The 26,956-nt window shown below is 45.7% G+C and overlaps 1 protein-coding gene across 2 annotated transcripts in view; it reads right to left on the bottom strand.

Moving 5' to 3' along the window:
* LOC110531455 (uncharacterized) overlaps window positions 1–26,956 on the bottom strand; it is a 34,818-nt gene extending 7,862 nt beyond the window's left edge. For both annotated transcript variants that reach the window (XM_036987336.2, XM_036987337.2), the window contains exon 1: window positions 8–26,956. In XM_036987336.2, the coding sequence (XP_036843231.2) occupies window positions 8–25,514 (25,507 nt within the window). In that variant the 5' untranslated portion in view covers window positions 25,515–26,956. The remainder of the gene's footprint in view (window positions 1–7) is intronic.

Here is a 26,956-nt window from a genome sequence, read left to right as displayed (position 1 = left end):
CACTCACCCACAGTCACAATTATCGGAGGTCCAGTTGTTGAGAGTGAAGTTGACGTCAATGAAGCAGATGCAGTTGTAGAAGTTGGACTGGATGCAGTAGAAGGGTTAGTTGGGGTAGTTGAAGTAGGTGTAGTAGAAGGGGTAGGTGTATTAGAAGGGGTAGTTGGGATAGGTGTAGTAGAAGGGATAGTTGGGGTAGGTGTAGTAGAACGGGTAGGTGTATTAGAAGGGGTAGTTGGGATAGGTGTAGTATAAGGGGTAGTTGGGGTAGGTGTTGTAGTTAGGTTAGGTGTAGTAGAAGGGGTAGTAGAAGGGGTAGTTGGGATAGGTGTAGTAGAAGGGGCAGTTGGGATAGATGTAGTAGAATGTGTAGTTGATGTAGTTAGGGTAGTTGTAGAAGGTGTGGTAGGTGGGGTAGTTGATGTAGTTGATGGTGTGTTGGGTGTGGTTGTGAAAGGTAATGTAGTTTGAGTAGTTAGAAAGGGTGTGGTAGATGTGGGAGTTGGAGACTGTGTTGTGGTTATTGCTTCTATTGTTGGGCTAGTTGATGGTCCTTGTGTAATAATGGTTGTTGTTTCAGCTGGAATTGTTGTCATTTCTAACGTTGTTGTGTGATCTTCAAGGGTCGTTCCCACTGCAGTTGTGGAGTCAGTTGACTCTGCAGTTGTACTTTCAGTTCCCTGGGTAGATGAGAGTCCAACGGTAGTGGAAGATTTTTGCCCGTCCGTGACTGCTGAAGTTAGTTCATTTGTAGTGGCAGGCTCACTGGTAATCGTAGAAGATTGTGAGGGACTTGTTTCCGGGGAGGTACTGGTTGAAGTTTCTGTTACACTTGATGACATAGCTGTAGTTGTTTCCATTGTGTCTTCGGTTGATGCTGGTGTCATTGTCATTCCCGATGTTGAAAACGTAGCTTCCACAGTTGCACTTGTTAAACCAGCTGAAGTCGCTGTCGATTCTTCAGCAGATGTGTTTGCTTCAGAAGTTGTTGATGCCTCACCTGATGTTGAGGCACCAGCAGTGCTAGTTAGAGACTCAATTGTAACATCAGAGGGCACTGTTGTGTGACCAGTAGTGCTTGTGGGAGATGGGCTTGTCACAGTATCTGGGCTAGCTGATGGTTCTTGTGTAACAATGGTAGTTGTTTCAGCTGGAATTGTTGACATTTCTAACGTTGTTGTGTGATCTTCAAGGGTCGTTCCCGCTGCAGTTGTGGAGTCAGTTTGCTCTGCAGTTGTACTTTCAGATCCTTGGGTAGATGAGAGTCCAACGGTAGTGGAAGATATTTGCCCGTCCGTGACTGCTGAAGTTAGTTCATTTGTAGTGGCAGGCTCACTGGTAACCGTAGAATGTTGTGAGGGACTTGTTTCCGTCGAGGTACTGGTTGAAGTTTCTGTTACACTTGATGACATAGCTATAGTTGTTTCCATTGTGTCTTTGGTTGATGCTGGTGTCATGGTCACTCCCGATGTTGAAAACGTAGCTTCCACAGTTGCACTTGTTAAACCAGCTGAGGTCGTTGTCGATTGTTCAGCAGATGTGTTTGCTTCAGAAGTTGTTGATGCCTCACCTGATGTTGAGGTACCAGCAGTGCTAGTTAGAGACTCACTTGTAACGTCAGAGGGCACTGTTGTGTGACCAGTAGTGATTGTGGGAGATGGGCTTGTCACAGTATCTGGGCTAGCTGATGGTTCTTGTGTAACAATGGTAGTTGTTTCAGCTGGAATTGTTGACATTTCTAACGTTGTTGTGTGATCTTCAAGGGTCGTTCCCGCTGCAGTTGTGGAGTCAGTTTGCTCTGCAGTTGTACTTTCAGATCCTTGGGTAGATGAGAGTCCAACGGTAGTGGAAGATATTTGCCCGTCCGTGACTGCTGAAGTTAGTTCATTTGTAGTGGCAGGCTCACTGGTAATCGTAGAATGTTGTGAGGGACTTGTTTCCGTCGAGGTACTGGTTGAAGTTTCTGTTACACTTGATGACATAGCTGTAGTTGTTTCCATTGTGTCTTTGGTTGATGCTGGTGTCATGGTCACTCCCGATGTTGAAAACGTAGCTTCCCCAGTTGCACTTGTTAAACCAGCTGAGGTCGCTGTCGATTGTTCAGCAGATGTGTTTGCTTCAGAAGTTGTTGATGCCTCACCTGATGTTGAGGCACCAGCAGTGCTAGTTAGAGACTCACTTGTAACGTCAGAGGGCACTGTTGTGTGACCAGAAGTGATTGTGGGAGATGGGCTTGTCACAGTCTCTGGGCTAGCTGATGGTTCTTGTGTAACAATCGTCGTTGTTTCAGCTGGAATTGTTGTTATTTCTAAAGTTGTTGTGTGATCTTCAAGGGTCGTTCCCGCTGCAGTTGTGGAGTCAGTTGGCTCTGCAGTTGTACTTTCAGATCCCTGGGTAGATGAGAGTCCAACGGTAGTGGAAGATATTTGCCCGTCCGTTACTGCTGAAGTTAGTACATTTGTAGTGGCAGGCTCACTGGTAACCGTAGAATGTTGTGAGGGACTTGTTTCCGTCGAAGTACTGGTTGAAGTTTCTGTTACACTTGAGGACATAGCTGTAGTTGTTTCCATTGTGTCTTTGGTTGATTCTGGTGTCATGGTCACTCCCGATGTTGAAAACGTAGCTTCCACAGTTGCACTTGTTAAACCAGCTGAAGTCGCTGTCGATTGTTCAGCAGATGTGTTTGCTTCAGAAGTTGTTGATGCCTCACCTGATGTTGAGGCACCAGCAGTGCTAGTTAGAGACTCACTTGTAACGTCAGAGGGCACTGTTGTGTGACCAGAAGTGATTGTGGGAGATGGGCTTGTCACAGTCTCTGGGCTAGCTGATGGTTCTTGTGTAACAATGGTAGTTGTTTCAGCTGGAATTGTTGACATTTCTAACGTTGTTGTGTGATCTTCAAGGGTCGTTCCCGCTGCAGTTGTGGAGTCAGTTTGCTCTGCAGTTGTACTTTCAGATCCTTGGGTAGATGAGAGTCCAACGGTAGTGGAAGATATTTGCCCGCCCGTGACTGCTGAAGTTAGTTCATTTGTAGTGGCAGGCTCATTGGTAATCGTAGAATGTTGTGAGGGACTTGTTTCCGTCGAGGTACTGGTTGAAGTTTCTGTTACACTTGATGACATAGCTGTAGTTGTTTCCATTGTGTCTTCGGTTGATGCTGGTGTCATGGTCACTCCCGATGTTGAAAACGTAGCTTCCACAGTTGCACTTGTTATACCAGCTGTAGTCGCTGTCAATTGTTCAGCAGATGTGTTTGCTTCAGAAGTTGTTGATGCCTCACCTGATGTTGAGGTACCAGCAGTGCTAGTTAGAGACTCACTTGTAACATCAGAGGGCACTGTTGTGTGACCAGTAGTGCTTGTGGGAGATGGGCTTGTCACAGTCTCTGGGCTAGCTGATGGTTCTTGTGTAACAATGGTAGTTGTTTCAGCTGGAATTGTTGACATTTCTAACGTTGTTGTGTGATCTTCAAGGGTCGTTCCCGCTGCAGTTGTGGAGTCAGTTTGCTCTGCAGTTGTACTTTCAGATCCTTGGGTAGATGAGAGTCCAACGGTAGTGGAAGATATTTGCCCGCCCGTGACTGCTGAAGTTAGTTCATTTGTAGTGGCAGGCTCACTGGTAATAGTAGAATGTTGTGAGGGACTTGTTTCCGTCGAAGTACTGGTTGAAGTTTCTGTTACACTTGAGGACATAGCTGTAGTTGTTTCCATTGTGTCTTTGGTTGATTCTGGTGTCATGGTCACTCCCGATGTTGAAAACGTAGCTTCCACAGTTGCACTTGTTAAACCAGCTGAAGTCGCTGTCGATTGTTCAGCAGATGTGTTTGCTTCAGAAGTTGTTGATGCCTCACCTGATGTTGAGGCACCAGCAGTGCTAGTTAGAGACTCACTTGTAACATCAGAGGGCACTGTTGTGTGACCAGAAGTGCTTGTGGGAGATGGGCTTGTCACAGTATCTGGGCTAGCTGATGGTTCTTGTGTAACAATGGTAGTTGTTTCAGCTGGAATTGTTGACATTTCTAACGTTGTTGTGTGATCTTCAAGGGTCGTTCCCGCTGCAGTTGTGGAGTCAGTTTGCTCTGCAGTTGTACTTTCAGATCCTTGGGTAGATGAGAGTCCAACGGTAGTGGAAGATATTTGCTCGTCCGTGACTGCTGAAGTTAGTTCATTTGTAGTGGCAGGCTCACTGGTAATCGTAGAATGTTGTGAGGGACTTGTTTCCGTCGAGGTACTAGTTGAAGTTTCTGTTACACTTGATGACATAGCTGTAGTTGTTTCCATTGTGTCTTTGGTTGATGCTGGTGTCATGGTCACTCCCGATGTTGAAAACGTAGCTTCCACAGTTGCACTTGTTAAACCAGCTGAGGTCGCTGTCGATTGTTCAGCAGATGTGTTTGCTTCAGAAGTTGTTGATGCCTCACCTGATGTTGAGGCACCAGCAGTGCTAGTTAGAGACTCACTTGTAACATCAGAGGGCACTGTTGTGTGACCAGTAGTGATTGTGGGAGATGGGCTTGTCACAGTATCTGGGCTAGCTGATGGTTCTTGTGTAACAATGGTAGTTGTTTCAGCTGGAATTGTTGACATTTCTAACGTTGTTGTGTGATCTTCAAGGGTCGTTCCCGCTGCAGTTGTGGAGTCAGTTTGCTCTGCAGTTGTACTTTCAGATCCTTGGGTAGATGAGAGTCCAACGGTAGTGGAAGATATTTGCTCGTCCGTGACTGCTGAAGTTAGTTCATTTGTAGTGGCAGGCTCACTGGTAATCGTAGAATGTTGTGAGGGACTTGTTTCCGTCGAGGTACTAGTTGAAGTTTCTGTTACACTTGATGACATAGCTGTAGTTGTTTCCATTGTGTCTTTGGTTGATGCTGGTGTCATGGTCACTCCCGATGTTGAAAACGTAGCTTCCACAGTTGCACTTGTTAAACCAGCTGAGGTCGCTGTCGATTGTTCAGCAGATGTGTTTGCTTCAGAAGTTGTTGATGCCTCACCTGATGTTGAGGCACCAGCAGTGCTAGTTAGAGACTCACTTGTAACGTCAGAGGGCACTGTTGTGTGACCAGAAGTGATTGTGGGAGATGGGCTTGTCACAGTCTCTGGGCTAGCTGGTGGTTCTTGTGTAACAATCGTCGTTGTTTCAGCTGGAATTGTTGTTATTTCTAAAGTTGTTGTGTGATGTTCAAGGGTCGTTCCCGCTGCAGTTGTGGAGTCAGTTGGCTCTGCAGTTGTACTTTCAGATCCCTGGGTAGATGAGAGTCCAACGGTAGTGGAAGATATTTGCCCGTCCGTGACTGCTGAAGTTAGTTCATTTGTAGTGGCAGGCTCACTGGTAATCGTAGAATGTTGTGAGGGACTTGTTTCCGTCGAGGTACTGGTTGAAGTTTCTGTTTCACTTGATGACATAGCTATAGTTGTTTCCATTGTGTCTTCGGTTGATGCTGGTGTCCTGGTCACTCCCGATGTTGAAAACGTAGCTTCCACAGTTGCACTTGTTAAACCAGCTGAAGTCGCTGTCGATTGTTCAGCAGATGTGTTTGCTTCAGAAGTTGTTAATGCCTCACCTGATGTTGAGGTAACAGCAGTGCTAGTTAGAGACTCACTTGTAACATCAGAGGGCACTGTTGTGTGACCAGTAGTGCTTGTGGGAGATGGGCTTGTCACAGTATCTGGGCTAGCTGATGGTTCTTGTGTAACAATGGTCGTTGTTTCAGCTGGAATTGTTGTTGTTATTTCTAAAGTTGTTGTGTGATCTTCAAGGGTCGTTCCCGCTGCAGTTGTGGAGTCAGTTGGCTCTGCAGTTGTACTTTCAGATCCCTGGGTAGATGAGAGTCCAACGGTAGTGGAAGATATTTGCCCGTCCGTGACTGCTGAAGTTAGTTCATTTGTAGTGGCAGGCTCACTGGTAATCGTAGAATGTTGTGAGGGACTTGTTTCCGTCGAGGTACTGGTTGAAGTTTCTGTTACACTTGATGACATAGCTATAGTTGTTTCCATTGTGTCTTCGGTTGATGCTGGTGTCATGGTCACTCCCGATGTTGAAAACGTAGCTTCCACAGTTGCACTTGTTAAACCAGCTGAAGTCGCTGTCGATTGTTCAGCAGATGTGTTTGCTTCAGAAGTTGTTGATGCCTCACCTGATGTTGAGGCACCAGCAGTGCTAGTTAGAGACTCACTTGTAACATCAGAGGGCACTGTTGTGTGACCAGTAGTGCTTGTGGGAGATGGGCTTGTCACAGTATCTGGGCTAGCTGATGGTTCTTGTGTAACAATGGTAGTTGTTTCAGCTGGAATTGTTGACATTTCTAACGTTGTTGTGTGATCTTCAAGGGTCGTTCCCGCTGCAGTTGTGGAGTCAGTTTGCTCTGCAGTTGTACTTTCAGATCCTTGGGTAGATGAGAGTCCAACGGTAGTGGAAGATATTTGCTCGTCCGTGACTGCTGAAGTTAGTTCATTTGTAGTGGCAGGCTCACTGGTAATCGTAGAATGTTGTGAGGGACTTGTTTCCGTCGAGGTACTAGTTGAAGTTTCTGTTACACTTGATGACATAGCTGTAGTTGTTTCCATTGTGTCTTTGGTTGATGCTGGTGTCATGGTCACTCCCGATGTTGAAAACGTAGCTTCCACAGTTGCACTTGTTAAACCAGCTGAGGTCGCTGTCGATTGTTCAGCAGATGTGTTTGCTTCAGAAGTTGTTGATGCCTCACCTGATGTTGAGGCACCAGCAGTGCTAGTTAGAGACTCACTTGTAACATCAGAGGGCACTGTTGTGTGACCAGTAGTGATTGTGGGAGATGGGCTTGTCACAGTATCTGGGCTAGCTGATGGTTCTTGTGTAACAATGGTAGTTGTTTCAGCTGGAATTGTTGACATTTCTAACGTTGTTGTGTGATCTTCAAGGGTCGTTCCCGCTGCAGTTGTGGAGTCAGTTTGCTCTGCAGTTGTACTTTCAGATCCTTGGGTAGATGAGAGTCCAACGGTAGTGGAAGATATTTGCTCGTCCGTGACTGCTGAAGTTAGTTCATTTGTAGTGGCAGGCTCACTGGTAATCGTAGAATGTTGTGAGGGACTTGTTTCCGTCGAGGTACTAGTTGAAGTTTCTGTTACACTTGATGACATAGCTGTAGTTGTTTCCATTGTGTCTTTGGTTGATGCTGGTGTCATGGTCACTCCCGATGTTGAAAACGTAGCTTCCACAGTTGCACTTGTTAAACCAGCTGAGGTCGCTGTCGATTGTTCAGCAGATGTGTTTGCTTCAGAAGTTGTTGATGCCTCACCTGATGTTGAGGCACCAGCAGTGCTAGTTAGAGACTCACTTGTAACGTCAGAGGGCACTGTTGTGTGACCAGAAGTGATTGTGGGAGATGGGCTTGTCACAGTCTCTGGGCTAGCTGGTGGTTCTTGTGTAACAATCGTCGTTGTTTCAGCTGGAATTGTTGTTATTTCTAAAGTTGTTGTGTGATGTTCAAGGGTCGTTCCCGCTGCAGTTGTGGAGTCAGTTGGCTCTGCAGTTGTACTTTCAGATCCCTGGGTAGATGAGAGTCCAACGGTAGTGGAAGATATTTGCCCGTCCGTGACTGCTGAAGTTAGTTCATTTGTAGTGGCAGGCTCACTGGTAATCGTAGAATGTTGTGAGGGACTTGTTTCCGTCGAGGTACTGGTTGAAGTTTCTGTTTCACTTGATGACATAGCTATAGTTGTTTCCATTGTGTCTTCGGTTGATGCTGGTGTCCTGGTCACTCCCGATGTTGAAAACGTAGCTTCCACAGTTGCACTTGTTAAACCAGCTGAAGTCGCTGTCGATTGTTCAGCAGATGTGTTTGCTTCAGAAGTTGTTGATGCCTCACCTGATGTTGAGGTAACAGCAGTGCTAGTTAGAGACTCACTTGTAACATCAGAGGGCACTGTTGTGTGACCAGTAGTGCTTGTGGGAGATGGGCTTGTCACAGTATCTGGGCTAGCTGATGGTTCTTGTGTAACAATGGTCGTTGTTTCAGCTGGAATTGTTGTTGTTATTTCTAAAGTTGTTGTGTGATCTTCAAGGGTCGTTCCCGCTGCAGTTGTGGAGTCAGTTGGCTCTGCAGTTGTACTTTCAGATCCCTGGGTAGATGAGAGTCCAACGGTAGTGGAAGATATTTGCCCGTCCGTGACTGCTGAAGTTAGTTCATTTGTAGTGGCAGGCTCACTGGTAATCGTAGAATGTTGTGAGGGACTTGTTTCCGTCGAGGTACTGGTTGAAGTTTCTGTTACACTTGATGACATAGCTATAGTTGTTTCCATTGTGTCTTCGGTTGATGCTGGTGTCATGGTCACTCCCGATGTTGAAAACGTAGCTTCCACAGTTGCACTTGTTAAACCAGCTGAAGTCGCTGTCGATTGTTCAGCAGATGTGTTTGCTTCAGAAGTTGTTGATGCCTCACCTGATGTTGAGGCACCAGCAGTGCTAGTTAGAGACTCACTTGTAACATCAGAGGGCACTGTTGTGTGACCAGTAGTGCTTGTGGGAGATGGGCTTGTCACAGTATCTGGGCTAGCTGATGGTTCTTGTGTAACAATGGTAGTTGTTTCAGCTGGAATTGTTGACATTTCTAACGTTGTTGTGTGATCTTCAAGGGTCGTTCCCGCTGCAGTTGTGGAGTCAGTTTGCTCTGCAGTTGTACTTTCAGATCCTTGGGTAGATGAGAGTCCAACGGTAGTGGAAGATATTTGCTCGTCCGTGACTGCTGAAGTTAGTTCATTTGTAGTGGCAGGCTCACTGGTAATCGTAGAATGTTGTGAGGGACTTGTTTCCGTCGAGGTACTAGTTGAAGTTTCTGCTACACTTGATGACATAGCTGTAGTTGTTTCCATTGTGTCTTTGGTTGATGCTGGTGTCATGGTCACTCCCGATGTTGAAAACGTAGCTTCCACAGTTGCACTTGTTAAACCAGCTGAGGTCGCTGTCGATTGTTCAGCAGATGTGTTTGCTTCAGAAGTTGTTGATGCCTCACCTGATGTTGAGGCACCAGCAGTGCTAGTTAGAGACTCACTTGTAACATCAGAGGGCACTGTTGTGTGACCAGTAGTGATTGTGGGAGATGGGCTTGTCACAGTATCTGGGCTAGCTGATGGTTCTTGTGTAACAATGGTAGTTGTTTCAGCTGGAATTGTTGACATTTCTAACGTTGTTGTGTGATCTTCAAGGGTCGTTCCCGCTGCAGTTGTGGAGTCAGTTTGCTCTGCAGTTGTACTTTCAGATCCTTGGGTAGATGAGAGTCCAACGGTAGTGGAAGATATTTGCCCGTCCGTGACTGCTGAAGTTAGTTCATTTGTAGTGGCAGGCTCACTGGTAATCGTAGAATGTTGTGAGGGACTTGTTTCCGTCGAGGTACTGGTTGAAGTTTCTGTTTCACTTGATGACATAGCTATAGTTGTTTCCATTGTGTCTTTGGTTGATGCTGGTGTCATGGTCACTCCCGATGTTGAAAACGTAGCTTCCACAGTTGCACTTGTTAAACCAGCTGAAGTCGCTGTCGATTGTTCAGCAGATGTGTTTGCTTCAGAAGTTGTTGATGCCTCACCTGATGTTGAGGTACCAGCAGTGCTAGTTAGAGACTCACTTGTAACGTCAGAGGGCACTGTTGTGTGACCAGTAGTGATTGTGGGAGATGGGCTTGTCACAGTATCTGGGCTAGCTGATGGTTCTTGTGTAACAATGGTAGTTGTTTCAGCTGGAATTGTTGACATTTCTAACGTTGTTGTGTGATCTTCAAGGGTCGTTCCCGCTGCAGTTGTGGAGTCAGTTTGCTCTGCAGTTGTACTTTCAGATCCTTGGGTAGATGAGAGTCCAACGGTAGTGGAAGATATTTGCCCGCCCGTGACTGCTGAAGTTAGGTCATTTGTATTGGCAGGCTCACTGGTAATCGTAGAATGTTGTGAGGGACTTGTTTCCGTTGAGGTACTGGTTGAAGTTTCTGTTACACTTGATGACATAGCTGTAGTTGTTTCCATTGTGTCTTCGGTTGATGCTGGTGTCATGGTCACTCCCGATGTTGAAAACGTAGCTTCCACAGTTGCACTTGTTAAACCAGCTGAAGTCGCTGTCGATTGTTCAGCAGATGTGTTTGCTTCAGAAGTTGTTGATGCCTCACCTGATGTTGAGGCACCAGCAGTGCTAGTTAGAGACTCACTTGTAACATCAGAGGGCACTGTTGTGTGACCAGTAGTGCTTGTGGGAGATGGGCTTGTCACAGTATCTGGGCTAGCTGATGGTTCTTGTGTAACAATGGTAGTTGTTTCAGCTGGAATTGTTGACATTTCTAACGTTGTTGTGTGATCTTCAAGGGTCGTTCCCGCTGCAGTTGTGGAGTCAGTTTGCTCTGCAGTTGTACTTTCAGATCCTTGGGTAGATGAGAGTCCAACGGTAGTGGAAGATATTTGCCCGTCCGTGACTGCTGAAGTTAGTTCATTTGTAGTGGCAGGCTCACTGGTAATCGTAGAATGTTGTGAGGGACTTGTTTCCGTCGAGGTACTGGTTGAAGTTTCTGTTTCACTTGATGACATAGCTATAGTTGTTTCCATTGTGTCTTTGGTTGATGCTGGTGTCATGGTCACTCCCGATGTTGAAAACGTAGCTTCCACAGTTGCACTTGTTAAACCAGCTGAAGTCGCTGTCGATTGTTCAGCAGATGTGTTTGCTTCAGAAGTTGTTGATGCCTCACCTGATGTTGAGGCACCAGCAGTGCTAGTTAGAGACTCACTTGTAACATCAGAGGGCACTGTTGTGTGACCAGTAGTGCTTGTGGGAGATGGGCTTGTCACAGTATCTGGGCTAGCTGATGGTTCTTGTGTAACAATGGTAGTTGTTTCAGCTGGAATTGTTGACATTTCTAACGTTGTTGTGTGATCTTCAAGGGTCGTTCCCGCTGCAGTTGTGGAGTCAGTTTGCTCTGCAGTTGTACTTTCAGATCCTTGGGTAGATGAGAGTCCAACGGTAGTGGAAGATATTTGCCCGTCCGTGACTGCTGAAGTTAGTTCATTTGTAGTGGCAGGCTCACTGGTAATCGTAGAATGTTGTGAGGGACTTGTTTCCGTCGAGGTACTGGTTGAAGTTTCTGTTTCACTTGATGACATAGCTATAGTTGTTTCCATTGTGTCTTTGGTTGATGCTGGTGTCATGGTCACTCCCGATGTTGAAAACGTAGCTTCCACAGTTGCACTTGTTAAACCAGCTGAAGTCGCTGTCGATTGTTCAGCAGATGTGTTTGCTTCAGAAGTTGTTGATGCCTCACCTGATGTTGAGGTACCAGCAGTGCTAGTTAGAGACTCACTTGTAACGTCAGAGGGCACTGTTGTGTGACCAGTAGTGATTGTGGGAGATGGGCTTGTCACAGTATCTGGGCTAGCTGATGGTTCTTGTGTAACAATGGTAGTTGTTTCAGCTGGAATTGTTGACATTTCTAACGTTGTTGTGTGATCTTCAAGGGTCGTTCCCGCTGCAGTTGTGGAGTCAGTTTGCTCTGCAGTTGTACTTTCAGATCCTTGGGTAGATGAGAGTCCAACGGTAGTGGAAGATATTTGCCCGCCCGTGACTGCTGAAGTTAGGTCATTTGTATTGGCAGGCTCACTGGTAATCGTAGAATGTTGTGAGGGACTTGTTTCCGTTGAGGTACTGGTTGAAGTTTCTGTTACACTTGATGACATAGCTGTAGTTGTTTCCATTGTGTCTTCGGTTGATGCTGGTGTCATGGTCACTCCCGATGTTGAAAACGTAGCTTCCACAGTTGCACTTGTTAAACCAGCTGAAGTCGCTGTCGATTGTTCAGCAGATGTGTTTGCTTCAGAAGTTGTTGATGCCTCACCTGATGTTGAGGTACCAGCAGTGCTAGTTAGAGACTCACTTGTAACATCAGAGGGCACTGTTGTGTGACCAGTAGTGCTTGTGGGAGATGGGCTTGTCACAGTCTCTGGGCTAGCTGATGGTTCTTGTGTAACAATCGTCGTTGTTTCAGCTGGAATTGTTGTTATTTCTAAAGTTGTTGTGTGATCTTCAAGGGTCGTTCCCGCTGCAGTTGTGGAGTCAGTTTGCTCTGCAGTTGTACTTTCAGTTCCCTGGGTAGATGAGAGTCCAACGGTAGTGGAAGACATTTGCCCGCCTGTGACTGCTGAAGTTAGTTCATTTGTAGTGGCAGGCTCACTGGTAATCGTAGAATGTTGTGAGGGACTTGTTTCCGTCGAGGTACTGGTTGAAGTTTCTGTTACACTTGATGACATAGCTGTAGTTGTTTCCATTGTGTCTTCGGTTGATGCTGGTGTCATTGTCACTCCCGATGTTGAAAACGTAGCTTCCACAGTTGCACTTGTTAAACCAGCTGAAGTCGCTGTCGATTGTTCAGCAGATGTGTTTGCTTCAGAAGTTGTTGATGCCTCACCTGATGTTGAGGCACCAGCAGTGCTAGTTAGAGACTCACTTGTAACATCAGAGGGCACTGTTGTGTGACCAGTAGTGCTTGTGGGAGATGGGCTTGTCACAGTATCTGGGCTAGCTGATGGTTCTTGTGTAACAATGGTAGTTGTTTCAGCTGGAATTGTTGTTATTTCTAAAGTTGTTGTGTGATCTTCAAGGGTCGTTCCCGCTGCAGTTGTGGAGTCAGTTGGCTCTGCAGTTGTACTTTCAGATCCCTGGGTAGATGAGAGTCCAACGGTAGTGGAAGATATTTGCCCGTCCGTGACTGCTGAAGTTAGTTCATTTGTAGTGGCAGGCTCACTGGTAATCGTAGAATGTTGTGAGGGACTTGTTTCCGTCGAGGTACTGGTTGAAGTTTCTGTTACACTTGATGACATAGCTATAGTTGTTTCCATTGTGTCTTCGGTTGATGCTGGTGTCATGGTCACTCCCGATGTTGAAAACGTAGCTTCCACAGTTGCACTTGTTAAACCAGCTGAAGTCGCTGTCGATTGTTCAGCAGATGTGTTTGCTTCAGAAGTTGTTGATGCCTCACCTGATGTTGAGGTACCAGCAGTGCTAGTTAGAGACTCACTTGTAACATCAGAGGGCACTGTTGTGTGACCAGTAGTGCTTGTGGGAGATGGGCTTGTCACAGTCTCTGGGCTAGCTGATGGTTCTTGTGTAACAATCGTCGTTGTTTCAGCTGGAATTGTTGTTATTTCTAAAGTTGTTGTGTGATCTTCAAGGGTCGTTCCCGCTGCAGTTGTGGAGTCAGTTTGCTCTGCAGTTGTACTTTCAGTTCCCTGGGTAGATGAGAGTCCAACGGTAGTGGAAGACATTTGCCCACCCGTGACTGCTGAAGTTAGTTCATTTGTAGTGGCAGGCTCACTGGTAATCGTAGAATGTTGTGAGGGACTTGTTTCCGTCGAGGTACTGGTTGAAGTTTCTGTTACACTTGATGACATAGCTGTAGTTGTTTCCATTGTGTCTTCGGTTGATGCTGGTGTCATTGTCACTCCCGATGTTGAAAACGTAGCTTCCACAGTTGCACTTGTTAAACCAGCTGAAGTCGCTGTCGATTGTTCAGCAGATGTGTTTGCTTCAGAAGTTGTTGATGCCTCACCTGATGTTGAGGCACCAGCAGTGCTAGTTAGAGACTCACTTGTAACATCAGAGGGCACTGTTGTGTGACCAGTAGTGCTTGTGGGAGATGGGCTTGTCACAGTATCTGGGCTAGCTGATGGTTCTTGTGTAACAATGGTAGTTGTTTCAGCTGGAATTGTTGTTATTTCTAAAGTTGTTGTGTGATCTTCAAGGGTCGTTCCCGCTGCAGTTGTGGAGTCAGTTGGCTCTGCAGTTGTACTTTCAGATCCCTGGGTAGATGAGAGTCCAACGGTAGTGGAAGATATTTGCTCGTCCGTGACTGCTGAAGTTAGTTCATTTGTAGTGGCAGGCTCACTGGTAATCGTAGAATGTTGTGAGGGACTTGTTTCCGTTGAGGTACTAGTTGAAGTTTCTGTTACACTTGATGACATAGCTGTAGTTGTTTCCATTGTGTCTTTGGTTGATGCTGGTGTCATGGTCACTCCCGATGTTGAAAACGTAGCTTCCACAGTTGCACTTGTTAAACCAGCTGAGGTCGCTGTCGATTGTTCAGCAGATGTGTTTGCTTCAGAAGTTGTTGATGCCTCACCTGATGTTGAGGCACCAGCAGTGCTAGTTAGAGACTCACTTGTAACATCAGAGGGCACTGTTGTGTGACAAGTAGTGATTGTGGGAGATGGGCTTGTCACAGTATCTGGGCTAGCTGATGGTTCTTGTGTAACAATGGTAGTTGTTTCAGCTGGAATTGTTGACATTTCTAACGTTGTTGTGTGATCTTCAAGGGTCGTTCCCGCTGCAGTTGTGGAGTCAGTTTGCTCTGCAGTTGTACTTTCAGATCCTTGGGTAGATGAGAGTCCAACGGTAGTGGAAGATATTTGCCCGCCCGTGACTGCTGAAGTTAGTTCATTTGTATTGGCAGGCTCACTGGTAATCGTAGAATGTTGTGAGGGACTTGTTTCCGTTGAGGTACTGGTTGAAGTTTCTGTTACACTTGATGACATAGCTGTAGTTGTTTCCATTGTGTCTTCGGTTGATGCTGGTGTCATGGTCACTCCCGATGTTGAAAACGTAGCTTCCACAGTTGCACTTGTTAAACCAGCTGAGGTCGCTGTCGATTGTTCAGCAGATGTGTTTGCTTCAGAAGTTGTTGATGCCTCACCTGATGTTGAGGCACCAGCAGTGCTAGTTAGAGACTCACTTGTAACGTCAGAGGGCACTGTTGTGTGACCAGAAGTGATTGTGGGAGATGGGCTTGTCACAGTCTCTGGGCTAGCTGGTGGTTCTTGTGTAACAATCGTCGTTGTTTCAGCTGGAATTGTTGTTATTTCTAAAGTTGTTGTGTGATGTTCAAGGGTCGTTCCCGCTGCAGTTGTGGAGTCAGTTGGCTCTGCAGTTGTACTTTCAGATCCCTGGGTAGATGAGAGTCCAACGGTAGTGGAAGATATTTGCTCGTCCGTGACTGCTGAAGTTAGTTCATTTGTAGTGGCAGGCTCACTGGTAATCGTAGAATGTTGTGAGGGACTTGTTTCCGTCGAGGTACTAGTTGAAGTTTCTGTTACACTTGATGACATAGCTGTAGTTGTTTCCATTGTGTCTTTGGTTGATGCTGGTGTCTTGGTCACTCCCGATGTTGAAAACGTAGCTTCCACAGTTGCACTTGTTAAACCAGCTGAGGTCGCTGTCGATTGTTCAGCAGATGTGTTTGCTTCAGAAGTTGTTGATGCCTCACCTGATGTTGAGGCACCAGCAGTGCTAGTTAGAGACTCACTTGTAACGTCAGAGGGCACTGTTGTGTGACCAGAAGTGATTGTGGGAGATGGGCTTGTCACAGTCTCTGGGCTAGCTGGTGGTTCTTGTGTAACAATCGTCGTTGTTTCAGCTGGAATTGTTGTTATTTCTAAAGTTGTTGTGTGATCTTCAAGGGTCGTTCCCGCTGCAGTTGTGGAGTCAGTTTGCTCTGCAGTTGTACTTTCAGTTCCCTGGGTAGATGAGAGTCCAACGGTAGTGGAAGACATTTGCCCACCCGTGACTGCTGAAGTTAGTTCATTTGTAGTGGCAGGCTCACTGGTAATCGTAGAATGTTGTGAGGGACTTGTTTCCGTCGAGGTACTGGTTGAAGTTTCTGTTACACTTGATGACATAGCTGTAGTTGTTTCCATTGTGTCTTCGGTTGATGCTGGTGTCATTGTCACTCCCGATGTTGAAAACGTAGCTTCCACAGTTGCACTTGTTAAACCAGCTGAAGTCGCTGTCGATTGTTCAGCAGATGTGTTTGCTTCAGAAGTTGTTGATGCCTCACCTGATGTTGAGGCACCAGCAGTGCTAGTTAGAGACTCACTTGTAACATCAGAGGGCACTGTTGTGTGACCAGTAGTGCTTGTGGGAGATGGGCTTGTCACAGTATCTGGGCTAGCTGATGGTTCTTGTGTAACAATGGTAGTTGTTTCAGCTGGAATTGTTGACATTTCTAACGTTGTTGTGTGATCTTCAAGGGTCGTTCCCGCTGCAGTTGTGGAGTCAGTTGGCTCTGCAGTTGTACTTTCAGATCCCTGGGTAGATGAGAGTCCAACGGTAGTGGAAGATATTTGCCCGTCCGTGACTGCTGAAGTTAGTTCATTTGTAGTGGCAGGCTCACTGGTAATCGTAGAATGTTGTGAGGGACTTGTTTCCGTCGAGGTACTGGTTGAAGTTTCTGTTACACTTGATGACATAGCTATAGTTGTTTCCATTGTGTCTTCGGTTGATGCTGGTGTCATGGTCACTCCCGATGTTGAAAACGTAGCTTCCACAGTTGCACTTGTTAAACCAACTGAAGTCGCTGTCGATTGTTCAGCAGATGTGTTTGCTTCAGAAGTTGTTGATGCCTCACCTGATGTTGAGGTACCAGCAGTGCTAGTTAGAGACTCACTTGTAACATCAGAGGGCACTGTTGTGTGACCAGTAGTGATTGTGGGAGATGGGCTTGTCACAGTATCTGGGCTAGCTGATGGTTCTTGTGTAACAATGGTAGTTGTTTCAGCTGGAATTGTTGACATTTCTAACGTTGTTGTGTGATCTTCAAGGGTCGTTCCCGCTGCAGTTGTGGAGTCAGTTTGCTCTGCAGTTGTACTTTCAGATCCTTGGGTAGATGAGAGTCCAACGGTAGTGGAAGATATTTGCTCGTCCGTGACTGCTGAAGTTAGTTCATTTGTAGTGGCAGGCTCACTGGTAATCGTAGAATGTTGTGAGGGACTTGTTTCCGTCGAGGTACTAGTTGAAGTTTCTGTTACACTTGATGACATAGCTGTAGTTGTTTCCATTGTGTCTTTGGTTGATGCTGGTGTCATGGTCACTCCCGATGTTGAAAACGTAGCTTCCACAGTTGCACTTGTTAAACCAGCTGAGGTCGCTGTCGATTGTTCAGCAGATGTGTTTGCTTCAGAAGTTGTTGATGCCTCACCTGATGTTGAGGCACCAGCAGTGCTAGTTAGAGACTCACTTGTAACATCAGAGGGCACTGTTGTGTGACAAGTAGTGATTGTGGGAGATGGGCTTGTCACAGTATCTGGGCTAGCTGATGGTTCTTGTGTAACAATGGTAGTTGTTTCAGCTGGAATTGTTGACATTTCTAACGTTGTTGTGTGATCTTCAAGGGTCGTTCCCGCTGCAGTTGTGGAGTCAGTTGGCTCTGCAGTTGTACTTTCAGATCCCTGGGTAGATGAGAGTCCAACGGTAGTGGAAGATATTTGCTCGTCCGTGACTGCTGAAGTTAGTTCATTTGTAGTGGCAGGCTCACTGGTAATCGTAGAATGTTGTGAGGGACTTGTTTCCGTCGAGGTACTGGTTGAAGTTTCTGTTACACTTGATGACATAGCTATAGTTGTTTCCATTGTGTCTTCGGTTGATGCTGGTGTCATGGTCACTCCCGATGTTGAAAACGTAGCTTCCACAGTTGCACTTGTTAAACCAACTGAAGTCGCTGTCGATTGTTCAGCAGATGTGTTTGCTTCAGAAGTTGTTGATGCCTCACCTGATGTTGAGGTACCAGCAGTGCTAGTTAGAGACTCACTTGTAACATCAGAGGGCACTGTTGTGTGACCAGTAGTGATTGTGGGAGATGGGCTTGTCACAGTATCTGGGCTAGCTGATGGTTCTTGTGTAACAATGGTAGTTGTTTCAGCTGGAATTGTTGACATTTCTAACGTTGTTGTGTGGTCTTCAAGGGTCGTTCCCGCTGCAGTTGTGGAGTCAGTTTGCTCTGCAGTTGTACTTTCAGTTCCCTGGGTAGATGAGAGTCCAACGGTAGTGGAAGACATTTGCCCGCCTGTGACTGCTGAAGTTAGTTCATTTGTAGTGGCAGGCTCACTGGTAATCGTAGAATGTTGTGAGGGACTTGTTTCCGTCGAGGTACTGGTTGAAGTTTCTGTTACACTTGATGACATAGCTGTAGTTGTTTCCATTGTGTCTTCGGTTGATGCTGGTGTCATTGTCACTCCCGATGTTGAAAACGTAGCTTCCACAGTTGCACTTGTTAAACCAGCTGAAGTCGCTGTCGATTGTTCAGCAGATGTGTTTGCTTCAGAAGTTGTTGATGCCTCACCTGATGTTGAGGCACCAGCAGTGCTAGTTAGAGACTCACTTGTAACGTCAGAGGGCACTGTTGTGTGACCAGAAGTGATTGTGGGAGATGGGCTTGTCACAGTCTCTGGGCTAGCTGGTGGTTCTTGTGTAACAATCGTCGTTGTTTCAGCTGGAATTGTTGACATTTCTAAAGTTGTTGTGTGATGTTCAAGGGTCGTTCCCGCTGCAGTTGTGGAGTCAGTTGGCTCTGCAGTTGTACTTTCAGATCCCTTGGTAGATGAGAGTCCAACGGTAGTGGAAGATATTTGCCCGTCCGTGACTGCTGAAGTTAGTTCATTTGTAGTGGCAGGCTCACTGGTAATCGTAGAATGTTGTGAGGGACTTGTTTCCGTCGAGGTACTGGTTGAAGTTTCTGTTACACTTGATGACATAGCTATAGTTGTTTCCATTGTGTCTTCGGTTGATGCTGGTGTCATGGTCACTCCCGATGTTGAAAACGTAGCTTCCACAGTTGCACTTGTTAAACCAGCTGAGGTCGCTGTCGATTGTTCAGCAGATGTGTTTGCTTCAGAAGTTGTTGATGCCTCACCTGATGTTGAGGCACCAGCAGTGCTAGTTAGAGACTCACTTGTAACATCAGAGGGCACTGTTGTGTGACCAGTAGTGATTGTGGGAGATGGGCTTGTCACAGTCTCTGGGCTAGCTGATGGTTCTTGTGTAACAATGGTAGTTGTTTCAGCTGGAATTGTTGACATTTCTAACGTTGTTGTGTGATCTTCAAGGGTCGTTCCCGCTGCAGTTGTGGAGTCAGTTTGCTCTGCAGTTGTACTTTCAGATCCTTGGGTAGATGAGAGTCCAACGGTAGTGGAAGATATTTGCTCGTCCGTGACTGCTGAAGTTAGTTTGTTTGTAGTGGCAGGCTCACTGGTAATCGTAGAATGTTGTGAGGGACTTGTTTCCGTCGAGGTACTAGTTGAAGTTTCTGTTTCACTTGATGACATAGCTGTAGTTGTTTCCATTGTGTCTTTGGTTGATGCTGGTGTCATGGTCACTCCCGATGTTGAAAACGTAGCTTCCACAGTTGCACTTGTTAAACCAGCTGAAGTCGCTGTCGATTGTTCAGCAGATGTGTTTGCTTCAGAAGTTGTTGATGCCTCACCTGATGTTGAGGTACCAGCAGTGCTAGTTAGAGACTCACTTGTAACGTCAGAGGGCACTGTTGTGTGACCAGTAGTGATTGTGGGAGATGGGCTTGTCACAGTATCTGGGCTAGCTGATGGTTCTTGTGTAACAATGGTAGTTGTTTCAGCTGGAATTGTTGACATTTCTAACGTTGTTGTGTGATCTTCAAGGGTCGTTCCCGCTGCAGTTGTGGAGTCAGTTTGCTCTGCAGTTGTACTTTCAGATCCTTGGGTAGATGAGAGTCCAACGGTAGTGGAAGATATTTGCCCGCCCGTGACTGCTGAAGTTAGTTCATTTGTATTGGCAGGCTCACTGGTAATCGTAGAATGTTGTGAGGGACTTGTTTCCGTCGAGGTACTGGTTGAAGTTTCTGTTACACTTGATGACATAGCTGTAGTTGTTTCCATTGTGTCTTCGGTTGATGCTGGTGTCATGGTCACTCCCGATGTTGAAAACGTAGCTTCCACAGTTGCACTTGTTAAACCAGCTGAAGTCGCTGTCGATTGTTCAGCAGATGTGTTTGCTTCAGAAGTTGTTGATGCCTCACCTGATGTTGAGGTACCAGCAGTGCTAGTTAGAGACTCACTTGTAACGTCAGAGGGCACTGTTGTGTGACCAGTAGTGATTGTGGGAGATGGGCTTGTCACAGTATCTGGGCTAGCTGATGGTTCTTGTGTAACAATGGTAGTTGTTTCAGCTGGAATTGTTGACATTTCTAACGTTGTTGTGTGATCTTCAAGGGTCGTTCCCGCTGCAGTTGTGGAGTCAGTTTGCTCTGCAGTTGTACTTTCAGATCCTTGGGTAGATGAGAGTCCAACGTTAGTGGAAGATATTTGCCCGTCCGTGACTGCTGAAGTTAGTTCATTTGTAGTGGCAGGCTCACTGGTAATCGTAGAATGTTGTGAGGGACTTGTTTCCGTCGAGGTACTGGTTGAAGTTTCTGTTACACTTGATGACATAGCTGTAGTTGTTTCCATTGTGTCTTTGGTTGATGCTGGTGTCATGGTCACTCCTGATGTTGAAAACGTAGCTTCCACAGTTGCACTTGTTAAACCAGCTGAAGTCGCTGTCGATTCTTCAGCAGATGTGTTTGCTTCAGAAGTTGTTGATGCCTCACCTGATGTTGAGGTACCAGCAGTGCTAGTTAGAGACTCACTTGTAACGTCAGAGGGCACTGTTGTGTGACCAGTAGTGATTGTGGGAGATGGGCTTGTCACAGTATCTGGGCTAGCTGATGGTTCTTGTGTAACAATGGTAGTTGTTTCAGCTGGAATTGTTGACATTTCTAACGTTGTTGTGTGATCTTCAAGGGTCGTTCCCGCTGCAGTTGTGGAGTCAGTTTGCTCTGCAGTTGTACTTTCAGATCCTTGGGTAGATGAGAGTCCAACGGTAGTGGAAGATATTTGCCCGTCCGTGACTGCTGAAGTTAGTTCATTTGTAGTGGCAGGCTCACTGGTAATCGTAGAATGTTGTGAGGGACTTGTTTCCGTTGAGGTACTGGTTGAAGTTTCTGTTACACTTGATGACATAGCTGTAGTTGTTTCCATTGTGTCTTCGGTTGATGCTGGTGTCATGGTCACTCCCGATGTTGAAAACGTAGCTTCCACAGTTGCACTTGTTAAACCAGCTGAAGTCGCTGTCGATTGTTCAGCAGATGTGTTTGCTTCAGAAGTTGTTGATGCCTCACCTGATGTTGAGGTACCAGCAGTGCTAGTTAGAGACTCACTTGTAACGTCAGAGGGCACTGTTGTGTGACCAGTAGTGATTGTGGGAGATGGGCTTGTCACAGTATCTGGGCTAGCTGATGGTTCTTGTGTAACAATGGTAGTTGTTTCAGCTGGAATTGTTGACATTTCTAACGTTGTTGTGTGATCTTCAAGGGTCGTTCCCGCTGCAGTTGTGGAGTCAGTTTGCTCTGCAGTTGTACTTTCAGATCCTTGGGTAGATGAGAGTCCAACGTTAGTGGAAGATATTTGCCCGTCCGTGACTGCTGAAGTTAGTTCATTTGTAGTGGCAGGCTCACTGGTAATCGTAGAATGTTGTGAGGGACTTGTTTCCGTCGAGGTACTGGTTGAAGTTTCTGTTACACTTGATGACATAGCTGTAGTTGTTTCCATTGTGTCTTTGGTTGATGCTGGTGTCATGGTCACTCCTGATGTTGAAAACGTAGCTTCCACAGTTGCACTTGTTAAACCAGCTGAAGTCGCTGTCGATTCTTCAGCAGATGTGTTTGCTTCAGAAGTTGTTGATGCCTCACCTGATGTTGAGGTACCAGCAGTGCTAGTTAGAGACTCACTTGTAACGTCAGAGGGCACTGTTGTGTGACCAGTAGTGATTGTGGGAGATGGGCTTGTCACAGTATCTGGGCTAGCTGATGGTTCTTGTGTAACAATGGTAGTTGTTTCAGCTGGAATTGTTGACATTTCTAACGTTGTTGTGTGATCTTCAAGGGTCGTTCCCGCTGCAGTTGTGGAGTCAGTTTGCTCTGCAGTTGTACTTTCAGATCCTTGGGTAGATGAGAGTCCAACGGTAGTGGAAGATATTTGCCCGTCCGTGACTGCTGAAGTTAGTTCATTTGTAGTGGCAGGCTCACTGGTAATCGTAGAATGTTGTGAGGGACTTGTTTCCGTTGAGGTACTGGTTGAAGTTTCTGTTACACTTGATGACATAGCTGTAGTTGTTTCCATTGTGTCTTCGGTTGATGCTGGTGTCATGGTCACTCCCGATGTTGAAAACGTAGCTTCCACAGTTGCACTTGTTAAACCAGCTGAAGTCGCTGTCGATTGTTCAGCAGATGTGTTTGCTTCAGAAGTTGTTGATGCCTCACCTGATGTTGAGGTACCAGCAGTGCTAGTTAGAGACTCACTTGTAACATCAGAGGGCACTGTTGTGTGACCAGTAGTGCTTGTGGGAGATGGGCTTGTCACAGTATCAGGGCTAGCTGATGGTTCTTGTGTAACAATCGTTGTTGTTTCAGCTGGAATTGTTGTTATTTCTAAAGTTGTTGTGTGATCTTCAAGGGTCGTTCCTGCTGCAGTTGTGGAGTCAGTTGGCTCTGCAGTTGTACTTTCAGATCCCTGGGTAGATGAGAGTCCAATGGTAGTGGAAGATATTTGCCCGTCCGTGACTGCTGAAGTTAGTTCATTTGTAGTGGCAGGCTCACTGGTAATCGTAGAATGTTGTGAGGGACTTGTTTCCGTCGAGGTACTGGTTGAAGTTTCTGTTACACTTGATGACATAGCTGTAGTTGTTTCCATTGTGTCTTTGGTTGATGCTGGTGTCATGGTCACTCCCGATGTTGAAAACGTAGCTTCCACAGCTGCACTTGTTAAACCAGCTGAGGTCGCTGTCGATTCTTCAGCAGATGTGTTTGCTTCAGAAGTTGTTGTTGATGCCTCACTTGATGTTGAGGTACCAGCAGTGCTAGTTACAGACTCACTTGTAACGTCAGAGGGCACTGATGTGTGACCAGAAGTTATTGTGGGAGATGGGCTTGTCACAGTATCTGGGCTAGCTGATGGTTCTTGTGTAACCATCGTCATTGTTTCAGCTGGAATTGTTGTTATTTCTAAAGTTGTTGTGTGATCTTCAAGGGTCGTTCCCGCTGCAGTTGTGGAGTCAGTTGGCTCTGCAGTTGTACTTTCAGATCCCTGGGTAGATGAGAGTCCAATGGTAGTGGAAGATATTTGCCCGTCCGTGACTGCTGAAGTTAGTTCATTTGTAGTGGCAGGCTCACTGGTAATCGTAGAATGTTGTGAGGGACTTGTTTCCGTCGAGGTACTGGTTGAAGTTTCTGTTACACTTGATGACATAGCTATAGTTGTTTCCATTGTGTCTTCGGTTGATGCTGGTGTCATGGTCACTCCCGATGTTGAAAACGTAGCTTCCACAGTTGCACTTGTTAAACCAGCTGAAGTCGCTGTCGATTGTTCAGCAGATGTGTTTGCTTCAGAAGTTGTTGATGCCTCACCTGATGTTGAGGTACCAGCAGTGCTAGTTAGAGACTCACTTGTAACATCAGAGGGCACTGTTGTGTGACCAGTAGTGCTTGTGGGAGATGGGCTTGTCACAGTATCTGGGCTAGCTGATGGTTCTTGTGTAACAATCGTCGTTGTTTCAGCTGGAATTGTTGTTATTTCTAAAGTTGTTGTGTGATCTTCAAGGGTCGTTCCCGCTGCAGTTGTGGAGTCAGTTGGCTCTGCAGTTGTACTTTCAGATCCCTGGGTAGATGAGAGTCCAATGGTAGTGGAAGATATTTGCCCGTCCGTGACTGCTGAAGTTAGTTCATTTGTAGTGGCAGGCTCACTGGTAATCGTAGAATGTTGTGAGGGACTTGTTTCCGTCGAGGTACTGGTTGAAGTTTCTGTTACACTTGATGACATAGCTATAGTTGTTTCCATTGTGTCTTCGGTTGATGCTGGTGTCATGGTCACTCCCGATGTTGAAAACGTAGCTTCCACAGTTGCACTTGTTAAACCAGCTGAAGTCGCTGTCGATTGTTCAGCAGATGTGTTTGCTTCAGAAGTTGTTGATGCCTCACCTGATGTTGAGGTACCAGCAGTGCTAGTTAGAGACTCACTTGTAACATCAGAGGGCACTGTTGTGTGACCAGTAGTGCTTGTGGGAGATGGGCTTGTCACAGTATCTGGGCTAGCTGATGGTTCTTGTGTAACAATCGTCGTTGTTTCAGCTGGAATTGTTGTTATTTCTAAAGTTGTTGTGTGATCTTCAAGGGTCGTTCCCGCTGCAGTTGTGGAGTCAGTTGGCTCTGCAGTTGTACTTTCAGATCCCTGGGTAGATGAGAGTCCAATGGTAGTGGAAGATATTTGCCCGTCCGTGACTGCTGAAGTTAGTTCATTTGTAGTGGCAGGCTCACTGGTAATCGTAGAATGTTGTGAGGGACTTGTTTCCGTCGAGGTACTGGTTGAAGTTTCTGTTACACTTGATGACATAGCTATAGTTGTTTCCATTGTGTCTTCGGTTGATGCTGGTGTCATGGTCACTCCCGATGTTGAAAACGTAGCTTCCACAGTTGCACATGTTAAACCAACTGAAGTCGCTGTCGATTGTTCAGCAGATGTGTTTGCTTCAGAAGTTGTTGATGCCTCACCTGATGTTGAGGTACCAGCAGTGCTAGTTAGAGACTCACTTGTAACATCAGAGGGCACTGTTGTGTGACCAGTAGTGATTGTGGGAGATGGGCTTGTCACAGTATCTGGGCTAGCTGATGGTTCTTGTGTAACAATGGTAGTTGTTTCAGCTGGAATTGTTGACATTTCTAACGTTGTTGTGTGATCTTCAAGGGTCGTTCCCGCTGCAGTTGTGGAGTCAGTTTGCTCTGCAGTTGTACTTTCAGATCCTTGGGTAGATGAGAGTCCAACGGTAGTGGAAGATATTTGCCCGCCCGTGACTGCTGAAGTTAGTTCATTTGTAGTGGCAGGCTCACTGGTAATCGTAGAATGTTGTGAGGGACTTGTTTCCGTCGAGGTACTGGTTGAAGTTTCTGTTACACTTGATGACATAGCTGTAGTTGTTTCCATTGTGTCTTCGGTTGATGCTGGTGTCATGGTCACTCCCGATGTTGAAAACGTAGCTTCCACAGTTGCACTTGTTAAACCAGCTGAAGTCGCTGTCGATTGTTCAGCAGATGTGTTTGCTTCAGAAGTTGTTGATGCCTCACCTGATGTTGAGGTACCAGCAGTGCTAGTTAGAGACTCACTTGTAACATCAGAGGGCACTGTTGTGTGACCAGTAGTGATTGTGGGAGATGGGCTTGTCACAGTATCTGGGCTAGCTGATGGTTCTTGTGTAACAATGGTAGTTGTTTCAGCTGGAATTGTTGACATTTCTAACGTTGTTGTGTGATCTTCAAGGGTCGTTCCCGCTGCAGTTGTGGAGTCAGTTGGCTCTGCAGTTGTACTTTCAGTTCTCTGGGTAGATGAGAGTCCAACGGTAGTGGCCGATATTTTCCCTTCCTTGACTGCTGAAGATTGTTCATTATTAGTGGCAGACTCATTTGTAACCGTAGGAGGTTGTGAGGGTTTTATTTCCTGCAAGGCACTTGTTGCTGCCACCATATTCCTCACAGATGCATTTATATTTGTTTTGAGTCTGTCTGGGTTTTTCAGCCCCATTTTAAATGTTGTTATCCCATCTGTTGGTGGATGAATTTTCTCTTTAGATGTTATAGTGAAATCAGTTGATGAGGCTGTATTTGCTGTTTTGGGTGGTAGAGAATGAATCATTAGTACAGTTTTCTAACAGTTATTTCAACAAAAACAAATAGATAATTAGGACTGCTTTCCCACATCGTCTATATTTTCCTTGCTCGTTAAATACAATCCTTTATTGAATGAAATATTTCAATATAACGTTTTTGTAACTTCACATCCCAATATAATGGCGCCGGAAGAGATGGCTGCCGCTTTGTTGTTCGTTTTACGGTCCCCTAACCAATTGTGCTATTGTGTGTTTTTTCGCGTTATGTGTAACCTATTTTGTACATAATGTTTCTGCCGTCTCTTATGACCGAAAATAGCTTCTATACATTAGGACAGCGATTACTCACCTCGTACTGGAAGAAGATTTTTTTCTTTAATGAGTCCAACACGAAGGTTTTAATCAGACACCCGACAAGGCCCTCATCCCCGTCATTCACAGGAGAATGAGACGGAGATATCGGGGACGTAGCTCTGGGTTCCTTGTAAGGATCCGACGGCTAGTGGGTAATCTGCCTACAGTATATTAGTAAACAACAGCTGGTGCACAAAATAATAAGGAAGTCTCAAGGTTTTGCTCGCCTGAGGTAAAATATCTCTTGATAAGCTGTAGACCACACTATTTACATTGAGATTTTTCATCTATATTCTTTGTAGCTGTTTATTTACCACCACAAACCAATGATGGCACTAAGACCGCACTCAATCACCTGTATACGGCCATAAGATAGCACAGACTGGAATATGTTTCGGGATTCTTCCGATGACATTGAGGAGTACACAACATCAGTCACTGGCTTCATAAATAAGTGCATCGATGACGTGGTCCCCACAGTGGCTGTACATATAGTTGAAGTCGGAAGTTTACATACACTTAGGTTGGAGTCATTAAAACTAGTTTTTCAACCACTACACAAATTTCTTGTTAACAAACTATAGTTTTGGCAAGTCGGTTAGGGCATCTACTTTGTGTATGACACAGGTAATTTTTCCAACAATTGTTCACAGACAGACTGTTGTATTCTGTGCATGTGACTAATAACATTTTTTTTGATAATGTAATTACATACATTTTCCATCTCAGATAATGTCAAAAGATTCATGAGCAGTTAGCTGAACTCATTTGACATGTTTCCATTGGTTCATTTTATTGCAGGTTTAAAGTATGGTGCAACATGCAAGGTTATATGGCTATGAAAGCTGCGGAAACGAAACTCTAGAAGTATAGAGTTCCCTATAAATGCCACTCCCTTCCTCTTAATAGAGAAATCCTACCGAATTACTTTTATCGTCATCATAAAAATTGCTTATTAACATTTGCTCATAGCATTAGATGACTTGTAGCACAACTGTCTTAAGATTTTCTACAACGCATCACCGGTGGCAAACTACCTGCCCTCCAGGACACCTACACCACCCGATGTCACAGGAAGGCCAAAAAGATCATCAAGGACAAGGATAAACTTTTG

The sequence above is a fragment of the Oncorhynchus mykiss genome, chromosome 9 (assembly GCF_057628025.1).
Source record: "Oncorhynchus mykiss isolate SJ-2025 chromosome 9, ASM5762802v1, whole genome shotgun sequence".
Lineage (NCBI taxonomy): Eukaryota > Metazoa > Chordata > Actinopteri > Salmoniformes > Salmonidae > Oncorhynchus > Oncorhynchus mykiss.
The sequence above is the reverse complement of the archived record's forward strand: the minus strand, read 5'-3'. Positions and strand labels throughout refer to the sequence as shown.